The 22,809-nt window shown below is 40.8% G+C and overlaps 2 protein-coding genes across 2 annotated transcripts; one reads left to right on the top strand and one right to left on the bottom strand.

Moving 5' to 3' along the window:
• Nucleotides 1-516: 516 nt before the first annotated feature.
• rnf215 (ring finger protein 215) lies at nucleotides 517-6,610 on the bottom strand. Its single transcript, XM_080852014.1, has 10 exons — nucleotides 6,287-6,610; nucleotides 5,884-6,039; nucleotides 5,452-5,523; nucleotides 5,254-5,339; nucleotides 5,108-5,162; nucleotides 4,836-4,940; nucleotides 4,523-4,639; nucleotides 4,281-4,421; nucleotides 4,024-4,126; nucleotides 517-990 (listed from the first exon to the last, which is right to left on the bottom strand). Exons 1-10 carry the CDS (start codon nucleotides 6,500-6,502, stop codon nucleotides 977-979), a joined length of 1,065 nt encoding a protein of 354 aa, XP_080708140.1. The 5' UTR covers nucleotides 6,503-6,610; the 3' UTR covers nucleotides 517-976.
• sec14l8 (SEC14-like lipid binding 8) lies at nucleotides 6,475-22,496 on the top strand. Its single transcript, XM_080852013.1, has 13 exons — nucleotides 6,475-6,533; nucleotides 7,139-7,319; nucleotides 7,996-8,071; nucleotides 10,242-10,285; nucleotides 11,048-11,110; nucleotides 11,726-11,914; nucleotides 12,218-12,313; nucleotides 12,505-12,565; nucleotides 12,770-12,853; nucleotides 12,961-13,067; nucleotides 17,809-17,948; nucleotides 21,859-22,028; nucleotides 22,363-22,496. The coding sequence occupies exons 2-13, from the start codon at nucleotides 7,266-7,268 to the stop codon at nucleotides 22,479-22,481; spliced, it is 1,203 nt and encodes a 400-aa protein (XP_080708139.1). The 5' UTR covers nucleotides 6,475-6,533; nucleotides 7,139-7,265; the 3' UTR covers nucleotides 22,482-22,496.
• Nucleotides 22,497-22,809: the final 313 nt, after the last annotated feature.

The following is a 22,809-nucleotide window of genomic DNA, read 5'->3' on the forward strand; positions in this document are numbered from 1 at the left end:
TAGGTCTGAGGTTGCTCCTTTCGGAGAGTTTATTTGCTTAAAGGTTCCTCCCTTACAGTAGTACTGAATAGTTTTGAGAGGTTGGTCCGTTGTAGATTAATTGAAATGTACCAGTTCTTTCAGTAATTAACTGACTTGAGACTGGCCTGTTGGAGTGCTATGAAATGTTAAGACTGTACAGCAGGTAAGGTCCTAGTCGTATAAACTTTGTACTTCTAATAAAGTACCAAACACTTGGGTGACCGCTCAAATAACCCAGCATATTCAGCATCTATTTTGAATACTGACCAGGTTTTTCTAGTGTTTCGTAAGTGACTAAATATAGTCCAAATCACATAGTTTCTGAGCATATTGGTGGTTCATCTATATTAAGAGGCTTGTTCCTTTTCAGTCTGAACTGAGAATTAACATCTTTTCTGGGTATAAATAGACATTTTTTTAGCCATGCTTTGGATTAAAATCATTAAATAAAAAATATTATATTGTCACACAGTAATACTGTTTAACAGTTGGCTCGAAAAATATATGTAACACTATCCATATGATGCCCAGTGTCCAGGCATACTTGCAGAGAACATTGTATCCTTAGTTAGCTTGAAATGGTGAATGTTCTCAAACAGATTGACCCAACAGAGAGATTCTGTGCCAACAAGCACTGAAAAACAAGAACTAAAAAACAGTACTAAAACTAGAGTGTAACAGATTCTATTCACTAGACTACTGTCAGAAGAACACTGTTCAAGGCCATAGATACAGTAATACTACTTTTCTAGTTCCTGTAGTTCAGGCTGTTTTCACCCCCAGAATTTCACAGTCTGTCTGGGGTGTGAGCAATGTTTGTGCAGTCAGTGGAGATCCTCTCACACCAAGGGCTCTCCTCGGTACAGTACTCAGGAAGACGTGAGGTCTGTCACAAACACATGTCAAAGATGGGGTCTTGTTCCTCCAGTCCTGATCCAGCACTTTATGCCAGCTGTTAACAAAAATGACCTGCGGGCCACAAAGATGAGCTTGACATTTCTATTGTATGTACAGTGCCCTCCGCAATTATTGGCACCCTTAGTGAATGTTACCAAAACTGGCTATGAAAAAATATTTGTTTGCTGTTTATCCTCTTGGTCTTTCACTCAAAATATTCTCAAAAATCTGACCTTTTCATTGAAATAAAATTATTGAAAGAAAACATTTTAATTTTACATTAAATAAATATTATTCTCCTAAACAGGTGTGCCACAATTATTGGCACCCCTTAATTTAATGTTTTGAGCAGTCTGCCATTGCCAAGATAAAGGCTCCAACACATGGCACGGATCTGAGACCATTCCTACATACAGTATCTCTCCAGATCCTTCAGATTCTTAGGTCAACGCTGGTACAATAGGTTTCAGCTCTTTTCACAGATTTTCTATGGGGTTTAGGTCTGGGGACTGTGATGGCCATGGTAAAGCCTTTATTCTGCTGTCGGTGAACCATTTTTGTGTTGATTTTGAGGTTTTAAGCTTCCTAGAGGGGGCTGTTAGGTTTTCATTAAATATCTGCTGGTATGTGATGGAGTCCATGATACCAGGGTACTGTTCGGCGACGGCGGCGGTTTAGCGAGCTAAATTCCAGGCTAAAAAAAGACAACACCGCTTTAGCCAGTTCGGCGTACCAACTTTTGCTCAATAACCATGGTAATGAATCGCTTAGCACTAACCTGCTCCAGGGCAGGCTAACCAAAGTTTAGCTGGCTAAACTTGCCACACCCACGCCAAAAGGAGGGATCCCATTGACAAGGAGTCATATTATAGTTTGATTAGCGTAGGAAGAGTTCTTTGCGATCGCCAAGAAGATCCATTTCTCCATCATGATGAGTTCTTGTATGAGCGCTACCGATCCACCCGACAAGGAATAATTAATTTAAAAGACCTTCTCGAGTCATTTATTGCATACAACCACCGTTGAACATTGAATGTCTTCACTTTCTTGCGAGTGCCTTCATTTTTGTAATGTCGGCGATGCGGAGAACAAAGCACTCATAATGATATGACATTGGTACAGTTGATAAACCAGAAATAACTTTCATTCGCAGCCTGAGACGTGATTTTTAGTTTGCACATGAATAGCCTAACGTTTTCTTTGATCCCAGGACATTTGATTTGAGCACATAACCCATCTCCATTACGGAGATATTGGCTAAAGTTGTTTTACCTACTTTAACTTACATCATTGCAAACGTTTAGTTTTGCAAACGTGTCTAGTTTTTGTGCAGTAGTGAATGGTGGATGGTGGAGGTGGATGGTAAGGTGGATGCATGATAAGAAGAGAGAAATAAACACAATTTATTTGCATTGCTTCAATTTATTGAATTTCTCACATTTAGTCATTTAGCAGACGGTTTTATTCAAAGCGATTTAAAACTACAATTTTTACGAAGGTGAAGGGAGTCGAACCAGAGATCTGCTGCATACAAGTCATACGCTCTACCCGCTGCACCAAAGTCACATGTTCGGTACGAGAAAATATATCACTTCTTAGACAGCTTATAGACAGTTACTTTAATGCTGTCGTAGTCGCAGCAGTGTTGAATTTTGACATGATTATGGTCTTGAATTTTCATAACGCGTTCATGGTCATATCCTGCCTTAGCGGAGAAAAAATGAGCCTTTTTCTTTGAGTTTAGACTATGGTGCCGTTATAAATATCATGGTTTTGGCGATCGACCTCTCCTGCCTTTTGAAGAGGGACGTGCACGCGCAATTTAGCTGATGATTTTAGCCTGGGATAAATTAACGAGAGGTTAAAATAAATTAGCGCCCGTCGCCAGACGGGCTTGGCCTGTTCTCAATTAGCGAGCTAGTTAATCTCCAGTTGCGAGCTAAATTAATTATCTTAGCTTCAGTTGTACGCCGAACAGGGCCCAGGTATCCTAACAAGATGTCGAGGGCCTTTGGCAGAAAAACAGCCCCCCAACATCAGAGATCCTCCACCATACTTCAAAGTGGGTATGGGGTGCTCTTCTGTATGGCTATCTTTCTGTCTACGCCAAACCCACCTTTGATGTTTGTTGCCAAGAAGCCTTATTTTGGTCTCATCTGACCATATAACTCTAATATTAAAGTCTGACTTACATTTGGCAAACTGTAGGCACTTTAGTTTGTTGTTGATTGACAGCAGAGGCTTTTTTCTGACAACCCTCAAAAACAACTTGTGGTGATGTAGGTGCAGTCTGATGGTAGTTCTGGAGACTTTCTGACCCTAGGACTTAACTAACCTCTGCAATTATCCAGCTGTGATCCTTGGAGATTCTTCTGCCAGTCGAACCATCCTCCTCACGGTGCGTGGGGTCAATTTACAGAAAGGTCCTCTTCCAGGCTGATTCCTTACATCTCCTGTCGCTTTTAACTTCTTAGCTATTGCCCTGATTGTGGAAGTGGGTATTTCCAACTGTTTAGATATTTTCTTATATCCCTAAATTCGGGTTCCAGCAGCTCAACAACTTTTTGCCGCACTTTGACACTGAGTTCTTTTGTCTTTCCCATCTTGATGAACGACTAAGGGTATATGGCCTGTGTCACCTCATATTTATACCTCTGTGAAGCAGGAAGCCATGTTTGACCACTTAAGAGTTCCTAATCAAACAGGTGAACTCAAAAATTAAAAAAATTACTGCTATTTTACTTCAATGAAAAGGTAATATTTTTGTGAATATTTTGAGGGAAAGACCAAGAAGACAAACAGCAAAGATATATTTTTTCATAGCCTCTTTTGGTCACATTCACTAAGGGTGCCAATAATTGCGGAGGGCACTGCATGTGTATGTGGATCAGTTAAACTGGCTCACCATTGAGCTTGAGTGAATGTGTTAAATGGAATTTAACAAAGTACAATGACTAACGGTATCAGCTTTGAGAGGATTTTGCATAGAATCGTGGCATGCATGTACGTGCTGTGTGCCACTATAAGCATAGCATTGAACAAAGGGCTCAGCATTTGAAGTCAGTTTAGGTTCCATATGTTCAACTTGACAACTGTTTTACTCACCAAGCACGCTACGCTTGCATAAAGGACAGGTCTGCTGAAGCACCAGCCAGGGGTCCACGCAGTCTCTGTGGAACTCGTGCAGGCAGGGCAGCACTCTCAAACACTGCAGGACAGAGAAGGCACTCATTCTCAAAAAATAATACCTCACAACAAGGGAATGGAATACTCTATAACTGGTCTTAGAGAGCTGAGACCACAAAGACCATCTATATTTCGATGTTCCCCCTAGACAATATATCTGAGGATTTAAGCTTTACCTGGTTGTTATTGAACTGTTCTAGACAGACAGCACAGTTGTCTGTTTCTGTGGGCTGTGAGTCACCCCATGTCTTTGGCTGGAAGTAAGTCCTCGTTTTCAGAGTAGACAGCCTCTTCATGATGTCCTGTTTGGGAAGTATCTAAACAGCGACAGAAAGAGGCACAGATTGCAGGACTGCAGGAATGTTGTCGTGGTAAGGTAACTGGAGCTAAGTCATTCTTTGTGCGCAACTGTTGGTACCTCCAGGTTATCGCTGAACTGGTCGTCCTGATACTGCCAGCGAGCTTGAACCAGAACACCAGTGGAAAGAATAAGCGCCACCAGGACTACCGTGTTCCACAACTGCTGCAGGTATTTCTGAAAGAAAGCCGTATTAGATTTACATTGTAATGTTTCATTTAAAACTTTTTGGGCTAAAGAAACTTGAGTTACAATGCCTGCAGATATATATTTTCATCAGCATATGCTCTCCCTGGATATCTAACCCATGAGACTGGTATTGTGGTGTTGATCCTGGTCTCTGTGAAATGATGTTGCAGTATATGTCCCTCACCTGGACCTGGGAGTTGGTCTCTCCAGTACAGATGACCCCTTGCCACTCTCCGTACAGACCACCTCTAGAGCGCCCACAGCTCGACCATAAAGTCAGAGTAGCCCCCTGTAACCACGAAGCAAGAGGGAATCAATAATTATTTGACACAACCGTATTTGATTGTTGCCATTACCAAAGTAATGTTTAAAGGGTAAATTGAATATCCCTGTATTTACGGCACAATAAATTATGCCACCACCCTGAGCTACACAGTTACATGTTAAATGTCTCACCAAGTTATCCTTTAGAAAGGTCTTGTATGTGATTTTTGCGGTTGCATGAAGGCCCCTGTACATACATAGATACAGAGTAAACATTTAGTCCATCCTCTCGGAGGTTCAGTCAGTAAGCAAAAGGGAGACATTTTTGAAGAGATTACCTTAGGAGTGCTCCAATGAGTTTTGTGACATTTTCAGATGTCTGAATGACTATGATGGGTTTTGATAGCACTTGAGAGAGATCCATCTGTCAGAGAAAGGCATGTTTACATAGTTAATGCCCGACATGACAACAACAAATAAGTACCACTCAGGCCATGACAGGTGTGCTTAGGAGCAGAGATCCGTGGTGGGCTTACCTCTCTCACGGTGTTCTGGTTGAGGGCCATGATAATGAGTGCAGATGCTCCTAAAACAAGTGCCCGTTTCATCTTAAAACACACAAATTAAAGTTTACATGGAGTGGTTCTACCAAAACACATTATGGGTTTAGAGATAGTTTCCTCCTGAGTGTCTGGCACTGTCTACTCATCATGCCTGTTGTGACATGCTGAACAGTCAATGTCAGTGACGGAAGAAACTGGCCTTCATTTGCATAGCAAGCCTGTGAAAAGGGTCTAGATTTGGGAATGATACACTAAGCTGTTCAGTTTATTTTCTGCTCCAATGAAAATAAACGTTGTAGTTCTAGTGGTATTTAAGTTATAGAAGGTATTCTCACAATGTTCATTTTGTGGGTAAACTTTTCCTTTAAGCAGCTGCTCCTTGCAGCTTTTCTGTGTTCAACCTACCTTATTGACCATGGCAGCTGCGAAGGACTCTTGACTACCACCCGGGCTTTTGACATCTTCCACTTCGACAGGAACGACACCTATCCAAGGATTCTTCCCCTTAGTGTCAATCCTGGGTTCACTTTCATCGGCATTTAGGGTTTCATCTTCATGTAGCTGTTTAAAAAAAAAAAAAAAAATGCATAACAAGGACCTAATTGCTGCCTATAATAAAGTATGTTCCGAAACAAGACGTAGCTGAATGACAAGCTTGGTGCATAGAATTAGACCGTGCTGTGTGTTACGTGATCTTTTACTGACGAAAACGGATAGGGATGTTGTGGTATTGACAGATTAGTGACCTACGCAAATGCTACGTCCCTCGACGTTACAACATGATAACATTTCAATTCAGCCTACTTACTAAACGCAGGTCTCCTTTAAGATTGTCATTTTCCTTTCTATCCGGGCTCTTGTCGCTCAAACTACCCTCGATCACTTCTCCACGTAAAGTATTACTGATGCCCTGGCGTCCCTGCAGGGAGATTTCCACCAAGGCTACCTGTTCAGCGGATGTCAGCCGCATCCAAAAGAAAGACGCGAACAGAATCAGCTGAGCAGATATTGCATTGGATCCCATGACGAACCGTAACAGGAACGACTAAGTACTGGTAAATATTAAATGTCCTGCATTATTGTTGCAGATTTAGCCACTGGAGACTGCTGTACAGAATGTAAACAAGATGACTTCCTGGTACCACAGGAAAAGGCAGTAGAGTTTATGTGCTAGAGGTCGCCATCTGTCGGAAATAAAAAAGAGTTTCAAGTATATCTGATGGTGTTGCAAAACTCTACGAAGCTGAAACATGTAAACTTATGCTTTTGCACATTCGTAATGAAAAAAGGAAACGATGATTTATTTCTGATATCGACTAGCCTACCTCTGAAGCTTTAAAAAACATAGCCTGCTAAACTATAGTAGACGACGTCACAACTCGGCAAAGCTCCCATCAGTGACACCATAATAATCTGTAGCATGCCTCATGGAATTGCAACTCACACACATCCATGAGGGGGGCGCAAGGGCAGGCAAGTCAATCCGCGCAGGATATCTGGCAGCTCAACAAGTGGCATCGATGTAGGATGGTAAAATCATTAAGGTGTGTCAAAGAACTGTAGGCCGATATTTTTCATCCACCATATAGTATTCATGCTGTTCATCATGCAGACGATTAAGACAGACGTTTTATTGTTATTAACACAATTCGCGTTGAAGACCTTGTGAGCGCCCCCAAAGGCTTTCTGCATCAAGAGCCGCTTCTCAGAAGGGAGGAACGAGAGAACATCTCCCCCGGTCTGTGTCCGGTGTAAAGCGAACTGTTGGGAAAGAATTCACCACCAGCATGAGTGGACATGTCGGCAACTTAAGCCCAAAACAGGCTGAAGCTTTGGAACAGGTAAACAATTCTGATAGTTTAATCAACTACAGGCTACGCGAAGAAAGAGAGTTACTGAGTTTGGTGGCCTATTCCTGATCACGCATAATTGCTTCCTAGTTCTAGAGTGTTAAACAAATAGGCTAATTATGATTTCATAGCTAACATATGTAAATATAAACAATGTTCTTTGCCATTATTTTACAACTGTCTGCAAGACTCTTTAGTGAATTGTTCAGCGTGTTTTGACTATTTGATATAGGAAAGCTCTTAAAGTGCCAAATATTTGTAGAATTAACCTTTTCTAAATGCGAATTTATCTGAAATGTTTTTAATTGGTTTAATAACAAGACCATTTTGTGTCTAAGTAGTCAACTGACTTTATATCAGTCTGACTTCACACCTGTTGCCCTGATTTGACACCTACAGTATATTTGGAACTCAATATATAAAATCATAATATGACATTTCCTAGTCTTAGATCCCCTGTCCCTCTCAATTTGACTAATTGATACACAGTGTATATTGTGAAACATGTTCTGAATTGTGTCCTCTTTTCTTAGTAGCTGTCTGTAAATACTTTGATAATAGTAGACAGTGTCTGTGGCAAACTTGAATGAGTCGATTGACATTTGTCCCCCTCGTCTTTCCCCGGCCCTCGAATGGCTGCTCTCTGTAATTCCCATGGCTATGTTAGCTTCAGGAGAGGGTTAAGGACATCCTTCCCGAGTGTCCGGCACAGAGCGACCACTTTCTGCTACGGTGGCTTAGAGGTAAGAGACCAAATGGTGCTTCTATCTAGTCTCCTGAGCTAGATGAACAGCAGCTGTTCAATGAGTTTCTACATGAGGTAGACTTGTGCCAGATCAGATGTGAATTTTTTTAAAGACTGTTTTCCATAATGACTTAGATCTACACTGATAATTAACTGTTACAGGCAAGGGTTCGTTCTTGATTGCGTGCTGAATTTCACACCAGCAGCCAAGTGCAGTTGCAGTGGCCCCTTTTCAGGCTGTCACATTTGTGGTGATGCTTTGTTAATGCAAGAGGCTGACCGGCTGACATGCGTAGGGTAACCTCCGTCCCCGAGCTTCATTGTGAATGAGGCTTGAGAAAGGAGGCCTTGTGCTACAATGCACAGACAAGCTGAATCAGTGCTAATCTGCAGATTAATCAGATTAGACCTACGAAACAAACGGGTGAATGTATCGGTCAAGTCAATGACAATAGTGGCCAGTGTTCGCTATACTTTACACCTCTGTGCACTTATTGTATGGCATTATTTGTTGTGCACAGCCCTGTTCTTTTCCCACCTGTTCATTTATAAGACTCAAATGAACTGTGTAAGAGCTGTACAAAGACTGATGAATCACCATGCATTCCAGTGGTCGGTTTCCGTTATGTGTGATTTAAAATTAGCTTTGTCTCAAGGCCCATAGTGCCGGAGGCCTAGAAGTTAAACACACGGGGGGGTATACGCACAGCGATGTACTGTCTGTCATTCTTTCTCAAAGATGTGGGTTTAATCCCTACAACCTGCTGGCATCGTGTCTGAGCTACACATTCACGATGCTCCCCTTAACAACCCTAATGGCTACTGTCAGCTGTTAATTAATCATATTTAGGAAGCATTATATGCTTAAAGTCCACGTAGTTGTAGGTCAGCAGCGCCATCAAGTCTAACTGTCTGTCACTTATGGTCCGTTTGCTAAGGCAGAAACATAATCCTTCGGACGTAATCTAATTCAAGTGAAGGGATACACCTTACACCTCTTACCCAGAACTGTCACACTTAATGATCCACACACTTCTGTAAGAAAGAGAAAAGCTGTGATTCACATGGATGTATTATATTATTATATAAAAGGGGCTTGTTGAAAGCCATGTTGAACCTATCTAGCTATCTACAGCACAATGTTCAATGATACTTTAAAACTAAAATATTTCTTCAAAGGAGGTCAACAAAGAATCTTTTGTACCCCACGCCTCACCAACTCAGAGCGTGCATGGCGTTTCTTCCCTCTTAAGTCATCCTATGAAGGACGAGCACAGCTCTGGCCCTCTCAATATTATGGTGCTATGAGTCTCTGAAAGAAGCCTCAGTAAGATGGATAGATACAAGGTCTTGCCGTAGAGCATCCTTCATGCTTCCCTCCACTGTGTCTAGAGCCTTAAGCCTTTTTATCTGTTTATCATTTGTTTTTATTATACTGAGTGACAATTATGACTGATTTTTCAATAAACGGAGACTCTGAATCAGCTTGCCACTACTAGACTATATGACGACTCTTTGCACTTTTTTTTTTTTTTTGCAGTAATGCACTACACTTTTGGTTTTAAATGGCCCAAACTGCAACTCAAACTGGAAAATAGAAAAAAAGTACCCCACACAGGACAATAGTTCCCTAACCTTCAACTGCCCTAATGATTGTGGATCCCTGTGGGTGATTGTCAGACCACTATGAGGGAAGTGAAATATGCTAAGTTGTGAGATAGCATGACAGGACTGAATCTCACTCATGGCCCTTTAATTCTGCATTGTACTGCAAGCTCCTGGATTTATAAATAATTCAAAGACAAACTGCAGCATGCCTGTCTTTGCCTGTTTTCTGATTTGCCGTAGGGTTCTTCAATAAGACATGTTTGTGCTGGTTATTGCATTGAGACGGTCATATTTAAGTACTTGCTGCCTGTGTATTTGTGTGCATGTCGCTAGCAGATAACACACTAAACTGGTCACTCCCATCAGTGGAAACAGGCATGTTCTTTTCTTAAATCTGTCTGACCCCTTACATTTGGATTAAACCTTGCATCAACTGTACCTTTCATTGTAAAATAGAGACCATTTGGTCATTCCGTGAACTGACCTCTTTTGCTTGTATTCCTTCTCTCTCTTTCTCTTTCTTTTTCTCCAATGCTACTATTACTGTTTCTTTTTTCCAGCTAGAAATTTCAATGTTCAGAAAGCCGAGACCATGCTGCGGAAGGTATCAGCATCTCTCTTTTCTCTCACAGCTTTGGGCTTTGCATGGCTATGTTTGGGCTACTGATTTAAATGAGCAAAAAATACAAACCCTTTGACCATTTGGAAACTACGTACATCCAAATCAACTCCCCAACTTAATCTTCAAGGCTTTGACTCAGCATACTGGACACCACAGGGGAAAAAAAGAAATCATAAAATAATCGGCCATTTCCGACCTCAGAATCTCAGCATTCTGATTGTTGTAAAGGTCTTATCATTACCTAGGACACCTTGATTTAAGTGCAACCTAACGCTACAGCTGATAATGACTAATAATACTGTCTATGATCCAGTAGCTCTGTGCCTCACTCAGAACCTTCAGAATCTATACAGAAAGCATATCGACGATACTGGCATTCGATGCCTACTTAGTGAGAGCATCTTGGCTGATGGCTTGGCTGCAATGCAAATGTTAACACTGCATCTGGCGATCAGATCATATGGGCAATGTCCGATGCCGAATCATTGTATGACAACACAACTAATTACTAAATTCTGTACTGTACATACTGTACTGTACTTTCAACATCTTATCTGGTCTGATAAGGACTGTAAATGGGTTCAGTCTTCCACTGTTTCCCAGGGGAGCCTGTCCAGGCAGAAAACACTGTGCCACTTCCTGTGCTATGGAAATAACTGCTGTTTTTTAAGCACTTCGGTTTTTGCAATTTTATTTGAGTTTGAGTATAATTGGAGCCTTTCTCTTTCACATATGCATCAACAGCATCTGGAGTTCAGGAAGCATGTGAAGGCTGATACTATTACAACAGACTGGAGGCCGCCTGAGGTAAAGCATTATGTAATACTACACATGAAAGCTACGGCTAGCGCTAGCCTATACATGTTTTTAAAGAATACTCTGGCTGGCTATCACATGCTGATAGTGATCACAAACAGATTGAAGATGCTAAATAGAGTACATGCCCTCTGGGACTCTGTTGAGCTCTCTAATGAACAACTAAAAAGGTTTTTAACTCTTTTTGACCATATTAACCAATTAAGAATATTCCAAAAACATGGGCATCCCTGCCTATCAGTTCTGATATAAGTGCACGGCACATTGAAAGCAGGGGGTGGACATTACAAGATAACATTGTCCTCAGCAGCTTTGTAAACTATTTTTCTGTTTTCAATCCAGAACTGCATCAAAACTCAAGCTGCTAGTGGCATTTAGCTACTAAAAAAATGTTTGCTCCGTAGTTAACTAAACTAAAATAGGTTTTGAACCCAGTTCTCGAAGGACTTGCCGCATTCCCTTTTCAATTTATAAACTTTGGTTACATTTGGACGTACCAATGTTATTTGAAGGTTGTAAGACGTATGGAGCAGCATGAAGCACAGGGTGTGTGGGATGTAGTGATGGGTCTATGTACTCTAGTGATGGGTTATGTTCTGTCCTAAGGTGATTGAGAACCACCTCTCTGGGGGTATGTGTGGTTACGACCGCGAGGGCAGCCCCATCTGGTACGACGTCATTGGGCCTGTAGACTCCAAGGGTCTGCTGCTGTCCGCCTCCAAGCAGGACTTCATCAAGTCCAAAGTCAGAGACTGTGAGATACTTCAGAAAGAGTGTGACCTGCAGACTGAGAAGGTGCGTCTCTCTGTGTTGTTTAGATCAGGCCAGGCATTTTGCATGCTGTCAAAGGAATTAATTTGATATTGAACCTGTTTCTTCGTAATAATTTGCCAATATTTTGGGAGTAGCAAGTAGTCATACTGTTTATGAATTTCTCTTTCATTAATGTAAGATGACCACTTTATTTGTTGGCCTTCGAACAGGACTAGATCAGGTTTATCCTCCTTACGTTTGCAGAGATATTGAGTCTCATTCTCTTATTCTTTCCTTCTCATCCTATTGCGCCCCTCTTTTTCTCCTCCTCCTCCTCCTCCTCAGCTGGGTAAAAATGTTGAGGCGATTACCATGATTTATGATCTGGAGGGTTTGGGGATGAAACATCTTTGGAAGCCAGCCATAGACACTTACACAGAGGTATGCATTCATGTGAACTTAGGGCTTCCCCTGCTGGTTTTGCAAAACTTGATTTGACTTATTTGTCATGGTTTATTGTATATGGTGTAAAAAGCTTTGGAAGTAAATATATTCATGTCACCTCTTAGACAGTTGTGTTTGAAAATGTACGATTTTTCTTCCCTTCTTCTTCTTCTTCTTTGATGCTTCAGGTCCTCACCATGTTTGAGGCCAACTATCCAGAAGGCCTCAAGAGGTTGTTTGTTATTAAAGGTTCGGTTGCTCATTCAGCAAGTTCAGGACCATCTCTATGTGTTTGTGTTTATTATATTTCTATTTTTGGAGAATTATCCACGCAATTCACATTAATGCTGCTTTTGTTCACTGCCTGTGTGGCTTTATGTTTGTGGCAAGGCAGTTCACAGAGGTCATTGCTTCCCTAATACTAATATACTGCACTTTGTGTTAACTCTGCAGCACCCAAGATATTTCCTGTGGCGTACAATCTCGTCAAGCACTTCCTCAGCGAAGACACGCAGCGCAAGATCATCGTCCTGGGGGGTGAGCTTTATCCCTTATCTCAGCTTCTCGTCTCCAGTGTTTGTTGAAAAGTCAGCCCGGTCCCAATGATCTGACATCTGGCTTGCTGTGGTGCTTTTGTCCCACAGCCAACTGGCAGGAGGTGCTGCAGCGACACATCGACCCCGAGGAGCTTCCTGCCGTGTATGGGGGCAAGCTGACCGACCCGGACGGAGACCCGCGCTGCAGGACCAGGGTGAGTGCAACGCTCATGGCTCCACAGCATAGAAACACTCACAGCTGCTGCACAGAATCTGAGTAGAGGCCGCCTGTAGTTTGTGGTAGTGCACAAAATGCTCCCGCATATGCCACACACACACTGTGCTAACCTCTTATTGGCTTTGGCGAGCGCGTGTCACAAGATGTGGCCTAACACCACACGCTGAGATGAATACAACAGTCAGTTCTGCTCCTGGGATTGCCCAAGATGCAGCCTGACACCACACTCTGAGATGAATACAACAGTCAGTTCTGCTCCTGGGATTGCCCAAGAGACCGTATCAGTGCTGGTAAACAGTGTAACTGCACTGGGACATTAGAAAATATCTAAACACACACACTCTCAACAAACACATACAGCCGCGGAAAAAATTAAGAGACCAATTTGTATCCAAAATTGTCAGTTTCTCTGGTTTTACTATTTATTGGTATGAGTTAAAGTAAAGTTAACATTTTAGTTTTATTCTATAAACTACTGACAACATTTCTACCAAATTTCAAATACAAATATTGTCATTTAGAGCATTTATTTGCAGAAAAATGACAATTGGTCAAAATAGCAAAATAAATTGAATGTTTTCAGATCTCGAATAATGCAAAGAAAACAAGTTCATATTTAAGCAATATAGCACGATTGGGAGTGGGGTAGGTAAGGGATTATCCCTTACCTACCCCACTCCCACGAGTGCTATATTGCTTTTATAAAACAATTCTACTGTCAACAAATTAACATTTCAACACAAAGTTATTGATTAAAAATGGTTTATTTCGCCATTGTTTCTCCGCAACAAAAAACAGTTCCATTGTCAACGTCTTGGTTTGGAATTTTTTTATTTTATTTTTTTCCGCGGCTGTAAGCATATAAAAACTGTGAGGCACTGATGAACTTGTGTCTCAACTGTCCTGATAGACAGTAAAACAGCACTCACTATCTTGTGATTGCTAAAGTGTGTTCCATCCATCCATCCATCCATCCATCCATCCGTCCAGCCATACATGTTTTGTGTATTGTTCTAGTGTTTGTGCTTTGTTTGGATGCGAGTAGTGCTTAGCTCCGTAGTGCTTCTCAGTACAAGGGACTGACTGGTATTGGCACAACCATGTGCTTGCTTGGCATGCCGATGCTGTGTAGCTGAGTCCAGCTTGCTTGAAATGCCATGTGGACCTTGTCCTCTGCCATAGCAGTGTCACTCATTGAGGAGTGGCACACAAGTTTCTGATTATGAAATTAGTTGGTATTTTTAGTAGGGCTTTTGCTCAGAAGCCCGTAAGTGGAAAGTTACCACACTGGATTTATACGAAGGAATTCCCCCCATTTCATAACCTTGCATAAGAACCAACCCTCAGCATGAAACACAGCATCATGTGTTCTGTTGTTGAGGAAGCCCTTGCAAACTCATGTGCAGAAATCAAGTTTTACTTCCTGATTTCACTATTGTGTTTTGTTGCGTAAACAAAATGTCTGCTGTAGTAATTCACCCTGACTGCACCCAATTCATCACTCCTTTCCTTCGCCTCTGTAGCCTGCCCAGAGGGTGGAAGGGTCAGTCACGTGGCAGTCAAAAGATACTGCCTGCAGATATAGTTAACTGGTGTGAAATTTGACAGGCTTTCTTTAAGCGGCGGAAGACACAGTATTATATCAGTCTTTCTGCCGGAGGCTCGCCTGTCTCAGTTGGCTGTAAATGAGTGATAACAATATTTTATCTATTATACAAACTAAGGGGAGTGATGGTTGTGTTTAATATCAATGTTGGATGTAGTTAATAATGGAACTGTCTTGTGTTTTGTGGAAGAATTTGCATTCTGTTGTTGGGTATAGCCTGTTCACTGCTTGGCCAGTTGTTTCCGGCTCAGGAACTTTTCTGAAGAACCAGAGATTTCAAGTACTGTACAGCACAGGAACTGCATAATCCCCTGAACCCTTTTTCTCCAACCACCCTTTCTACCCCTTAAAAAAAGTTCCTTATCGTCATGGTACTCATTCTTAAACAGAACCATGCGGGTGTCCTGGCTGAGGCTCTGTCACACACTTTTCTTTTCCACTTACTCATCAGTCAGGTGGTATGAACCATAGACATACATACTGTATATATGTCTATGGTATGAACGTCATGCTGGGCTCTGGGGACAGACCTAAGTCTGACACGGCCTTGTGAGCCCCAACCCTGACTGACCCCAGACCTGTTGTCTCTGCCCCCCGTAGATAAATAGGAAAAGGTTCAGTCAACCGTCAGGAGAAGAAGGAGCTCCCAAGAAAGGCACACAGGACCATTAAAAGGGTTCACTGACTGAGACCCTTCAGCACGTGTTCATTTCATGTTAGCTAGTTGTTTGTATTAGCTACCATTAGAATATAGTTGGATGGATGAATGATTGGAGAAAACAAAAACCTGTGTGGAAATGTGTGAACTCAATTCAACCATCGTGATTTTCTATCCATTATCATCGCTGGTCTTGTTTTATACATTTGAAATGGAGAGCATTGAAGATGACGTTTTAAAGGGAAGGTACTGCTCAAAATATGTCCACATGTTTTGTAACATCAGACACAATGTCCACAAATGAACTGACGGAGCGTGTCAGTAAACGTCTTATTATGCATACAATGTATACACTCTTATGGCAGATGGCTTTTAGGATCCCAAAGTGGAAATGCTCTTGTGTGTGTCTGGATCCAATGTCTGTTGAAGTGGTATGAACTGTGAAAAGACAGGTGACCCCCACCTCCAACCATCCCTCCCTCCCTCCCTCCCTCCCTCCCTTAATGTGCAACTAACAATGTGTCTCCCGTATTCTCCCTGTGTTCAAACAATGTTTTCCAATAAATTGTCATTTAAAACCCTCGGACAGATTCTTGTAAAACTGTACAGAAGATTGGCCTGAATATTAAGTCAGCTTACATACAAACACATTTACCAGAAGTAGAGGTCCTGAAATAAAAGCACCAAACCATTTTTAATGCACTACTACGGACATCAGTCGAGGTAGCGGGTGTGGCAGGCTGCTTACTAAGAACACATGCAAATATCCACAGGCAGTGCATTGTTCATTTGAATGCCCGGTGCAATGCAAGAACTTATTGAACACTGGCAACAACACGCCAATGCAGATGAATCAGAGACAAAAGAGACTTTGTAAACACAAAACACATTCTGAGCCTGAGCCATTTGTTATGTCATCCAACTATGGATATGATTCAAACCATATCTGCAGGGAGAGTTTTACACAGCAAGAGTAACGAGATTTGGGTTACACAGTCTCAAAGACAGAGAGAGCACTAGGTTATTAAATTAGAGACATATTATTCTATTATTAGACATTTCTTAGAAATATCATGTTTGTGTAATCATCCTCAGAAGATTTGTATAGAGCCTTTCAACCTCAAGAAGTAACCGAGGGAGAAGCACATTTGGCTATGCAGGGGGAATCTGACATTGTTAAGACAATACATCTCTTTATATTTGTTAAGTCATTACATCTGTTACTACTGGGAATGACAGTTGAGACACGTTTGTCATTGTTGGTAGAACTCGTGTACACAATTGGGGAGGATTATGCTACCACCAGCCCTGATAAATCACATCCGCAGTTCATTTTTATAATCTTTATTTAGTGTTTTGTGCTTTGGGAAGGAAGCCCCCGTAGATACATGTCCAGTACACCGAGAGCACATTAGAGTTCTGACCCCTCCTTTCAACAAGTTCTCATTATCTGCCTTTACTGCTACCATTTAAGACACTTTATGAGACCCTGAAAGATAACCAAACTGACAAACCACATATCATCACCTTATGAATATTTATCCATAAACACAGACCCTCTGTGCAGGTTTGATAACAACTGACTGCTGACAACAAACTCTAACACAACACAAGAATACATTGTTATCACATGTGTTCTTGGTTATGAAACTCAGTGAGCAAATTAGTTTATTATAATCTATTTAGACTTTTTGGTTGACTAAGTGGTTATGCACAGTGGCTTAATTGCCATGTGCACTCAGTCAAAGTGCAGTGTGGACAAGGTAAGGACTCCGTTATAATATACTAGTTATATAATACTCAATATAAATACTTACTTGGCAGTGGTACACTGTATTATCATATGAGATAGACATGGCCTTCATTACAACAAACCACAATTCGTAAAAAACTAGGAAGTAAAGCATTATGGTAAACATACTGTATATTTCTTGCAAAACACGTCCTGCTAGTGCGCCCCCTGCTGTCTTGATGAGGTACTGGAGGAAGCAAGGAAGCCAGGATTGTCCACCGTTGTCTGGCCCATTTAGCATCTATAGTGAAATAGTGAAACGACAACTCAAGTGCTGCACTGAAATAGTGATGGAATAGTGTGCTTGCTTTAAATAGCGAGACCTATCCCAGATTAAGCTGATTTTTAGGCAAAGGCAGGGCATACCAAATACTAACCAAATGCGACCAAATATGAGTAATAAAGTACTTTTTCTGAAACTTAAAAAAAATAAATCTGTCAAAAAAATGTACAATCCTCTTAAAATTGGTCAGTTCTTGAAATATAATTGTGGATTTGGGACCATATTGTGCATTGCTTGTGTAAAAAAATTGGACACTCATCCACCACTGCCAAGTGTGGTGTGTTTGTTTGTTTCACTGATGAGTTTCATGTATTACTCACAAACCACCACACTGCTCTGTGAATTTCTCAGCAGGCCAATGTGTTTGCTTTGGATACAGATCAAATATGGTGGAGAGGTGCCAAGGTCATACTACGTGCTTGAATCCATGAATGTCCAATATGAGAGCGTCATCTCCATCAGCAGAGGCTCCACCCACCACCTGGAATATGAAATTCTGATCCCGGGATCTGTACTGAGGTGAGGGGGGAACGTCGTATTTGGATAAACAGGAAATCGGCAACAGTTTATGGGCCATTCTACCGAATTCGTGTAATATGCAGTCCCTCAACAATAAAAACTATTTACAAAACAATTAGGTATTTAGGCATAAATATTTAATTAGAAAATGTTATGGTCTATATAAACCCAATGCATTTCATGAGATAGTGATAAGCTAAATATATACAAAATCATCATTTATAGGGTACTTTCTATTGAGAAGTAGCTGTCCCCAACCCTGACATCTAAATTTCAATGCCTTTTAAATAACACTTTTCAATTTTTTTAGATTTTTTTCAATGATTTAATTTCAAAGATCTTTATGATTGGGTTGAAACAGAACTTGGAATATTTAGATTTATTGTGGGTTTAATTTTTAAATCAATTTTCTATACTCAAAAAATCATGTCCCTAGTTTTCATGTCACTACCGAAACACAAGAGTTTTAGTCCATTGGCTGAGCCTGTGTTTTAGCCACGGCTCTGCATTTTTGACCATGCAGTGACACTGCATCTCTGACCCTCATGGTTGAATGGTAAGTAGCTAAATCCCATAGTTTTTATATAAATGTGTTCCAAAGTCTGAAAATCGACGTGTAACCTTAAGAATTGTCACTACCGAAACGCATGTTTTCTTCAATTAAGTAAACCTTTTGGGGTTTCATGGAAAATCTTATGTTTGTATGTGTGTTCACCTCTTCAAAGATGTGTTTGCATGCCGTGTGCTTGTTAGAATTCTTTATTTATGCTTAAAGTTAGCTAGAATTGTCACTACCGAAACAGTCACTACCGAAACATATGGTAGTGACCTGATGATTTCAGTAGTGACAAAATGAAATGGTAAGTAGTTCAATCCCATAATTTTTAAATAAATGTGTTGTGTGGACTAAAGGGCGGCCCAGAGCACCTTTTGGAAGATTTTGGGAGAGAAATGAACATCCATCCAACAGTGCAGTCACTACCGAAACACTGGATGTCACTACCGAAACAGTGCAGCACTACCGAAACACAGGATGTTTTGTAAAAAATTAAGTATATTGAGTAATCAACTAAAATGTTATGATACTGATTGGATTAATGTATGTTCAATTTCATCAATTAACAACTCTGGAATCAATATGATCAGTATTTTGCATTTTACAAAGAAATATTGCACTTAGATTTTGATGAATTGTATAAATTGAACTTGAAAATTTGATAAAAAATTCATTTTTATGGATTTCATTGTGAAAACCTTCAAGAAATATTTGTAAAAATACTCTTCAGAGAAGGGAAGGAAACACAATCTGAACAGGTCAATAATAATACTTTTTTACTATAGTAAATGTGATGTTTCGGTAGTGACAATTTTTGGAAGAGGAAAAACATTCCAACACATTCTGAAAATACAATATATAATTGACTGTTCTTTTACTAGATAAGTGTACTTTAGATATGGTACAATATACATACGGACAAAGTTTTGGGAATAAAACATAAAAAAAATCAAAATATTTCCGACCTGACTTTGCACCAATTCGGTAGAATGGCCCTTATACAAATCATTGGCCATTAACTTTAATGATAATGTGCAAGACTCAGTCAGGTAGGGAATATTTGAACCAAACACATTTGTTTTTTTACTCGACACACATTTGTTTTTTTACTTGAGTTTTTAAGTACATTTAAAAAAATGTTGACATGTTTATCGTTCCTTATCTCCCTCTGGAACGAAATACTTTTTTCTGATTGGCTAATGGGGTGTACAATAAGTTTGTATAGATGGACACCTTGGACGTAGTCACAGTAGAAAAGTTAAATCGCCGTTCCATATCAATGCTCTTGAATGGTTACCATTGACAACTAACGTAACGTTTATTTTTTATGACAGCTAGGATAATTCGAACCAAGATGGCGGCGTGTTGGGAGAAGTTAGTGGGAAATGTTTTATGTGAATTAAGCTATCTACCTTTTATCTACCTATCGACTTTTTATATGTCTAAATTGACTCGGTTAGTTGTTTATGTGCTACACGAATGTTGCAGAGTATTGTAAGTCTTAACTTAGCAGTGTCATCCAGCAAATACCTTTTGAGACTAGTGTCTGTTAGTTATGGAACTTGGAAATCTTCTAGGAAACGAGAGCATAAAGCACAGCTCAGTGCTGTATTTGTGACTGAGACTCTCTCCCTCTCCCAGGAAACTAGACCATGAAGCACAGCTCAGTGCTGTATTTGGTACTGAGACTCTCTCCCTCTTCCAGGAAACTAGACCATGAAGCACAGCTCAGTGCTGTATTTGGTACTGAGACTCTCTCCCTCTTCCAGGAAACTAGACCATGAAGCACAGCTCAGTGCTGTATTTGGTACTGAGACTCTCTTCCTCTCCCAGGAAACTCGACCATGAACAGGGGCGGACTGACCGGTAGGACGTTCTGTCAAAGTCCAGAACGGCCGTCCCTTTATGTGGCCTAGGCCGACGTGTTCATCGTAGGAAAAAAAAAATATTAGCGATATTAACGTCAAAACAAAAGAAGGCGCTATTACGATAAATGATTAGGCTACGCGGGGGAAAGGTACCAATGTTAAAACAAACAAAAAACATAAAGAAGAAGGAATGTCAGGTAGGAAGCGCAAGGAGAAAGTTGGCTGGGAAAAGTCGAAAGAAAAGAAGGCCACATTTTTGGCGGTTGGGGCATCAACATGCAAAAAGATTACAGAGTTATTTAGTAGGCCTAATGAGCCTCCGCAGGACGGCCAAGAGGAGGAGGTTGAGGCTGTGCATCCCCCGGTAGTGCAGGGACAGACCAGTGCAGAAGAGCGAGAGGTACCGGTAAGTTGCAGAAGCAGTAGCCTAATTACATAAGTAGGCTATAGGCTCACCTATTTATTTGGATTATCTTGCTATGAACGTCGAGTTTTCAGCACGATTCGGGGCAGTTCAATTTGACGTGTTTGGAATAGCGTTAATGCGTAAAATAATAACGCAATATGGGAAATGATAAAATAACACCGTCATTTCGTAGTTCGCGATTATTTCATTAATTTCCAGTGTCATTTTTGATATGTAAGAAAAGGGGAAGAAAATAGGCTAGTTTTACGTTTTGGAGAGGGAGCGTAGCCTTTTAGTAGTCTCTCTCCCTCTCTCCCTCTCACACATTCAAACACAAACACTGTTCTGTCCTCTTTTTCCAAATGGTCTAATGAGTCTAATTACAAATAGTCGGGGACGGACTGGGGCTCAAAAAAGGCCCGTGCAAATCATGCAAAGATTGCCCAGTATGTTGTTATCAGATTCTGTCAAGATACAACCTCCTAACAGATGCATACCATATCCTGGGCCTAGGTTACAAATTTCTCCTCACTCTTCCTGTGACCCAAGTAGCCTGTGAGTGAAGTTTCTCTGTCCTCAAATACATCAAGTCCAGATTAAGGAGCACTAATTCTCAGGAGCAACTTGAAGCATTTATGCTTATGGCCACTGAGAAGGACATCCTAATGTCCCTGGACAATGAGCTCATAGAGTTGGAGAGACCAGTACCCTGTTGAGGAAGCTTTTACTGCCACAGCATTAAGTACATTTTTAAGTTCAAGTTAAAATACCGGATAGGCCTACCTTCTTTGAAAGTGTTCTCAAAATACTTTTTTTTATTGTACCTTTGTTATAAATAAACACCTCAGAAATTATTATTGATTGTGAAATGTATTTATTTGTGAATATCTTCAGTTTAGAAGGCTTGTGGTATAGTATCTTGGAACGCTGACAAGTGGATATTTAAACACAAAATTGCGTATGGGCTGTGGGCCTAAATTTTGGAAAAAGTCCAGGGCCTTTTTTGAGCCCCAGTCCGTCCCTGACCATGAAGCACAGCTCAGTGCTGTATTTGGTACTGAGACTCTCTTCCTCTCTCAGGTGGCAGTTTGCCAGTGAGGGAGCAGACATTGGCTTTGGGGTGTTCATGAAGGCCAAGCTGGGAGAGTGGCAGCGGGCCAGTCAGATGAAGGAGGTGGTGCCCAACGATAGGTACAATGCCCATATGGTACCAGAGGAGGGATCCCTTACATGCAGAGACCCTGGAGTGTGTAAGTAACACTGGGTTAGACACTCACAATTTATATTCACAAAATGTTGGCCTTTATTTTATACTAACATGTTTATACTGTATATTATATTTATCATTATTTAACTGTTCGCTCACATTCTCATTTATTTACAATGTACTTTACAATAAAGCGTTGAATGAGTTACTTTGTACTTTGTAATAGCTTTTAATACCATGCAAAGCCAAAATGAAAGGTTTAGTTCAACAGCGATATCTTTAAAGTATGTGGCAGAATCTACCCTGTCGTGTTGATATGGTGAGTGTAAACAGTCGATAGTTACATGTCTTATTTCTTTTCTCTCTGTCATTTTCAGATGTTCTACGATTCGACAACACCTACAGTTTCCTCCGTTCTAAGAACATCAGCTTCACGGTGGAGATACTACTGTCTGACAGCCAATCACGCAGGTCTTCAGAAGCCTCCAGCCAATGAGAGACTGCACTGATTTAAAGTCAACTGAACAATTGAGTGCTGTAAATATACATGTATATCTACCTATCTATATGTAAAAAGATGTAGCGGTACAACCAATTCGGTACACAAGGTTACAGGAAAACCACATAAGTTGAATGGTCTTCTTAAGCTGTTCAAGCTGTTGTGTTAACTCCCCGGATTTATATATATGTATATGCATACGTTTATGCACATGTGTGTATGAGTGAGCATGTTGGGGAAAGATCATCTAGACTGGTCAAAACGTAGTACAAACAACAGTCATTCCTACACAGCGAACAGACATGAATGGTTTGGATAGTGTGCA

The sequence above is a fragment of the Sprattus sprattus genome (genome assembly GCF_963457725.1).
Source record: "Sprattus sprattus genome assembly, chromosome: 15".
NCBI lineage: Eukaryota > Metazoa > Chordata > Actinopteri > Clupeiformes > Clupeidae > Sprattus > Sprattus sprattus.

Bases quoted from the DNA above. Each gene is read 5' to 3' on its own strand.
- sec14l8 (XM_080852013.1), top strand. From the start codon at position 7,266: ATGAGTGGACATGTCGGCAACTTAAGCCCAAAACAGGCTGAAGCTTTG. The intron at 17,949-21,858 runs GTGAGGGGGGAA...TTCCTCTCTCAG, and splicing joins ATCCCGGGATCTGTACTGAG to GTGGCAGTTTGCCAGTGAGG. The intron at 22,029-22,362 runs GTAAGTAACACT...TGTCATTTTCAG, and splicing joins ATGCAGAGACCCTGGAGTGT to ATGTTCTACGATTCGACAAC.
- rnf215 (XM_080852014.1), bottom strand. From the start codon at position 6,502: ATGGGATCCAATGCAATATCTGCTCAGCTGATTCTGTTCGCGTCTTTC. The intron at 5,340-5,451 runs GTAAGCCCACCA...TTTCTCTGACAG, and splicing joins ACCAGAACACCGTGAGAGAG to ATGGATCTCTCTCAAGTGCT. The intron at 4,127-4,280 runs GTAAAGCTTAAA...TCTGTCCTGCAG, and splicing joins AACAGTTCAATAACAACCAG to TGTTTGAGAGTGCTGCCCTG.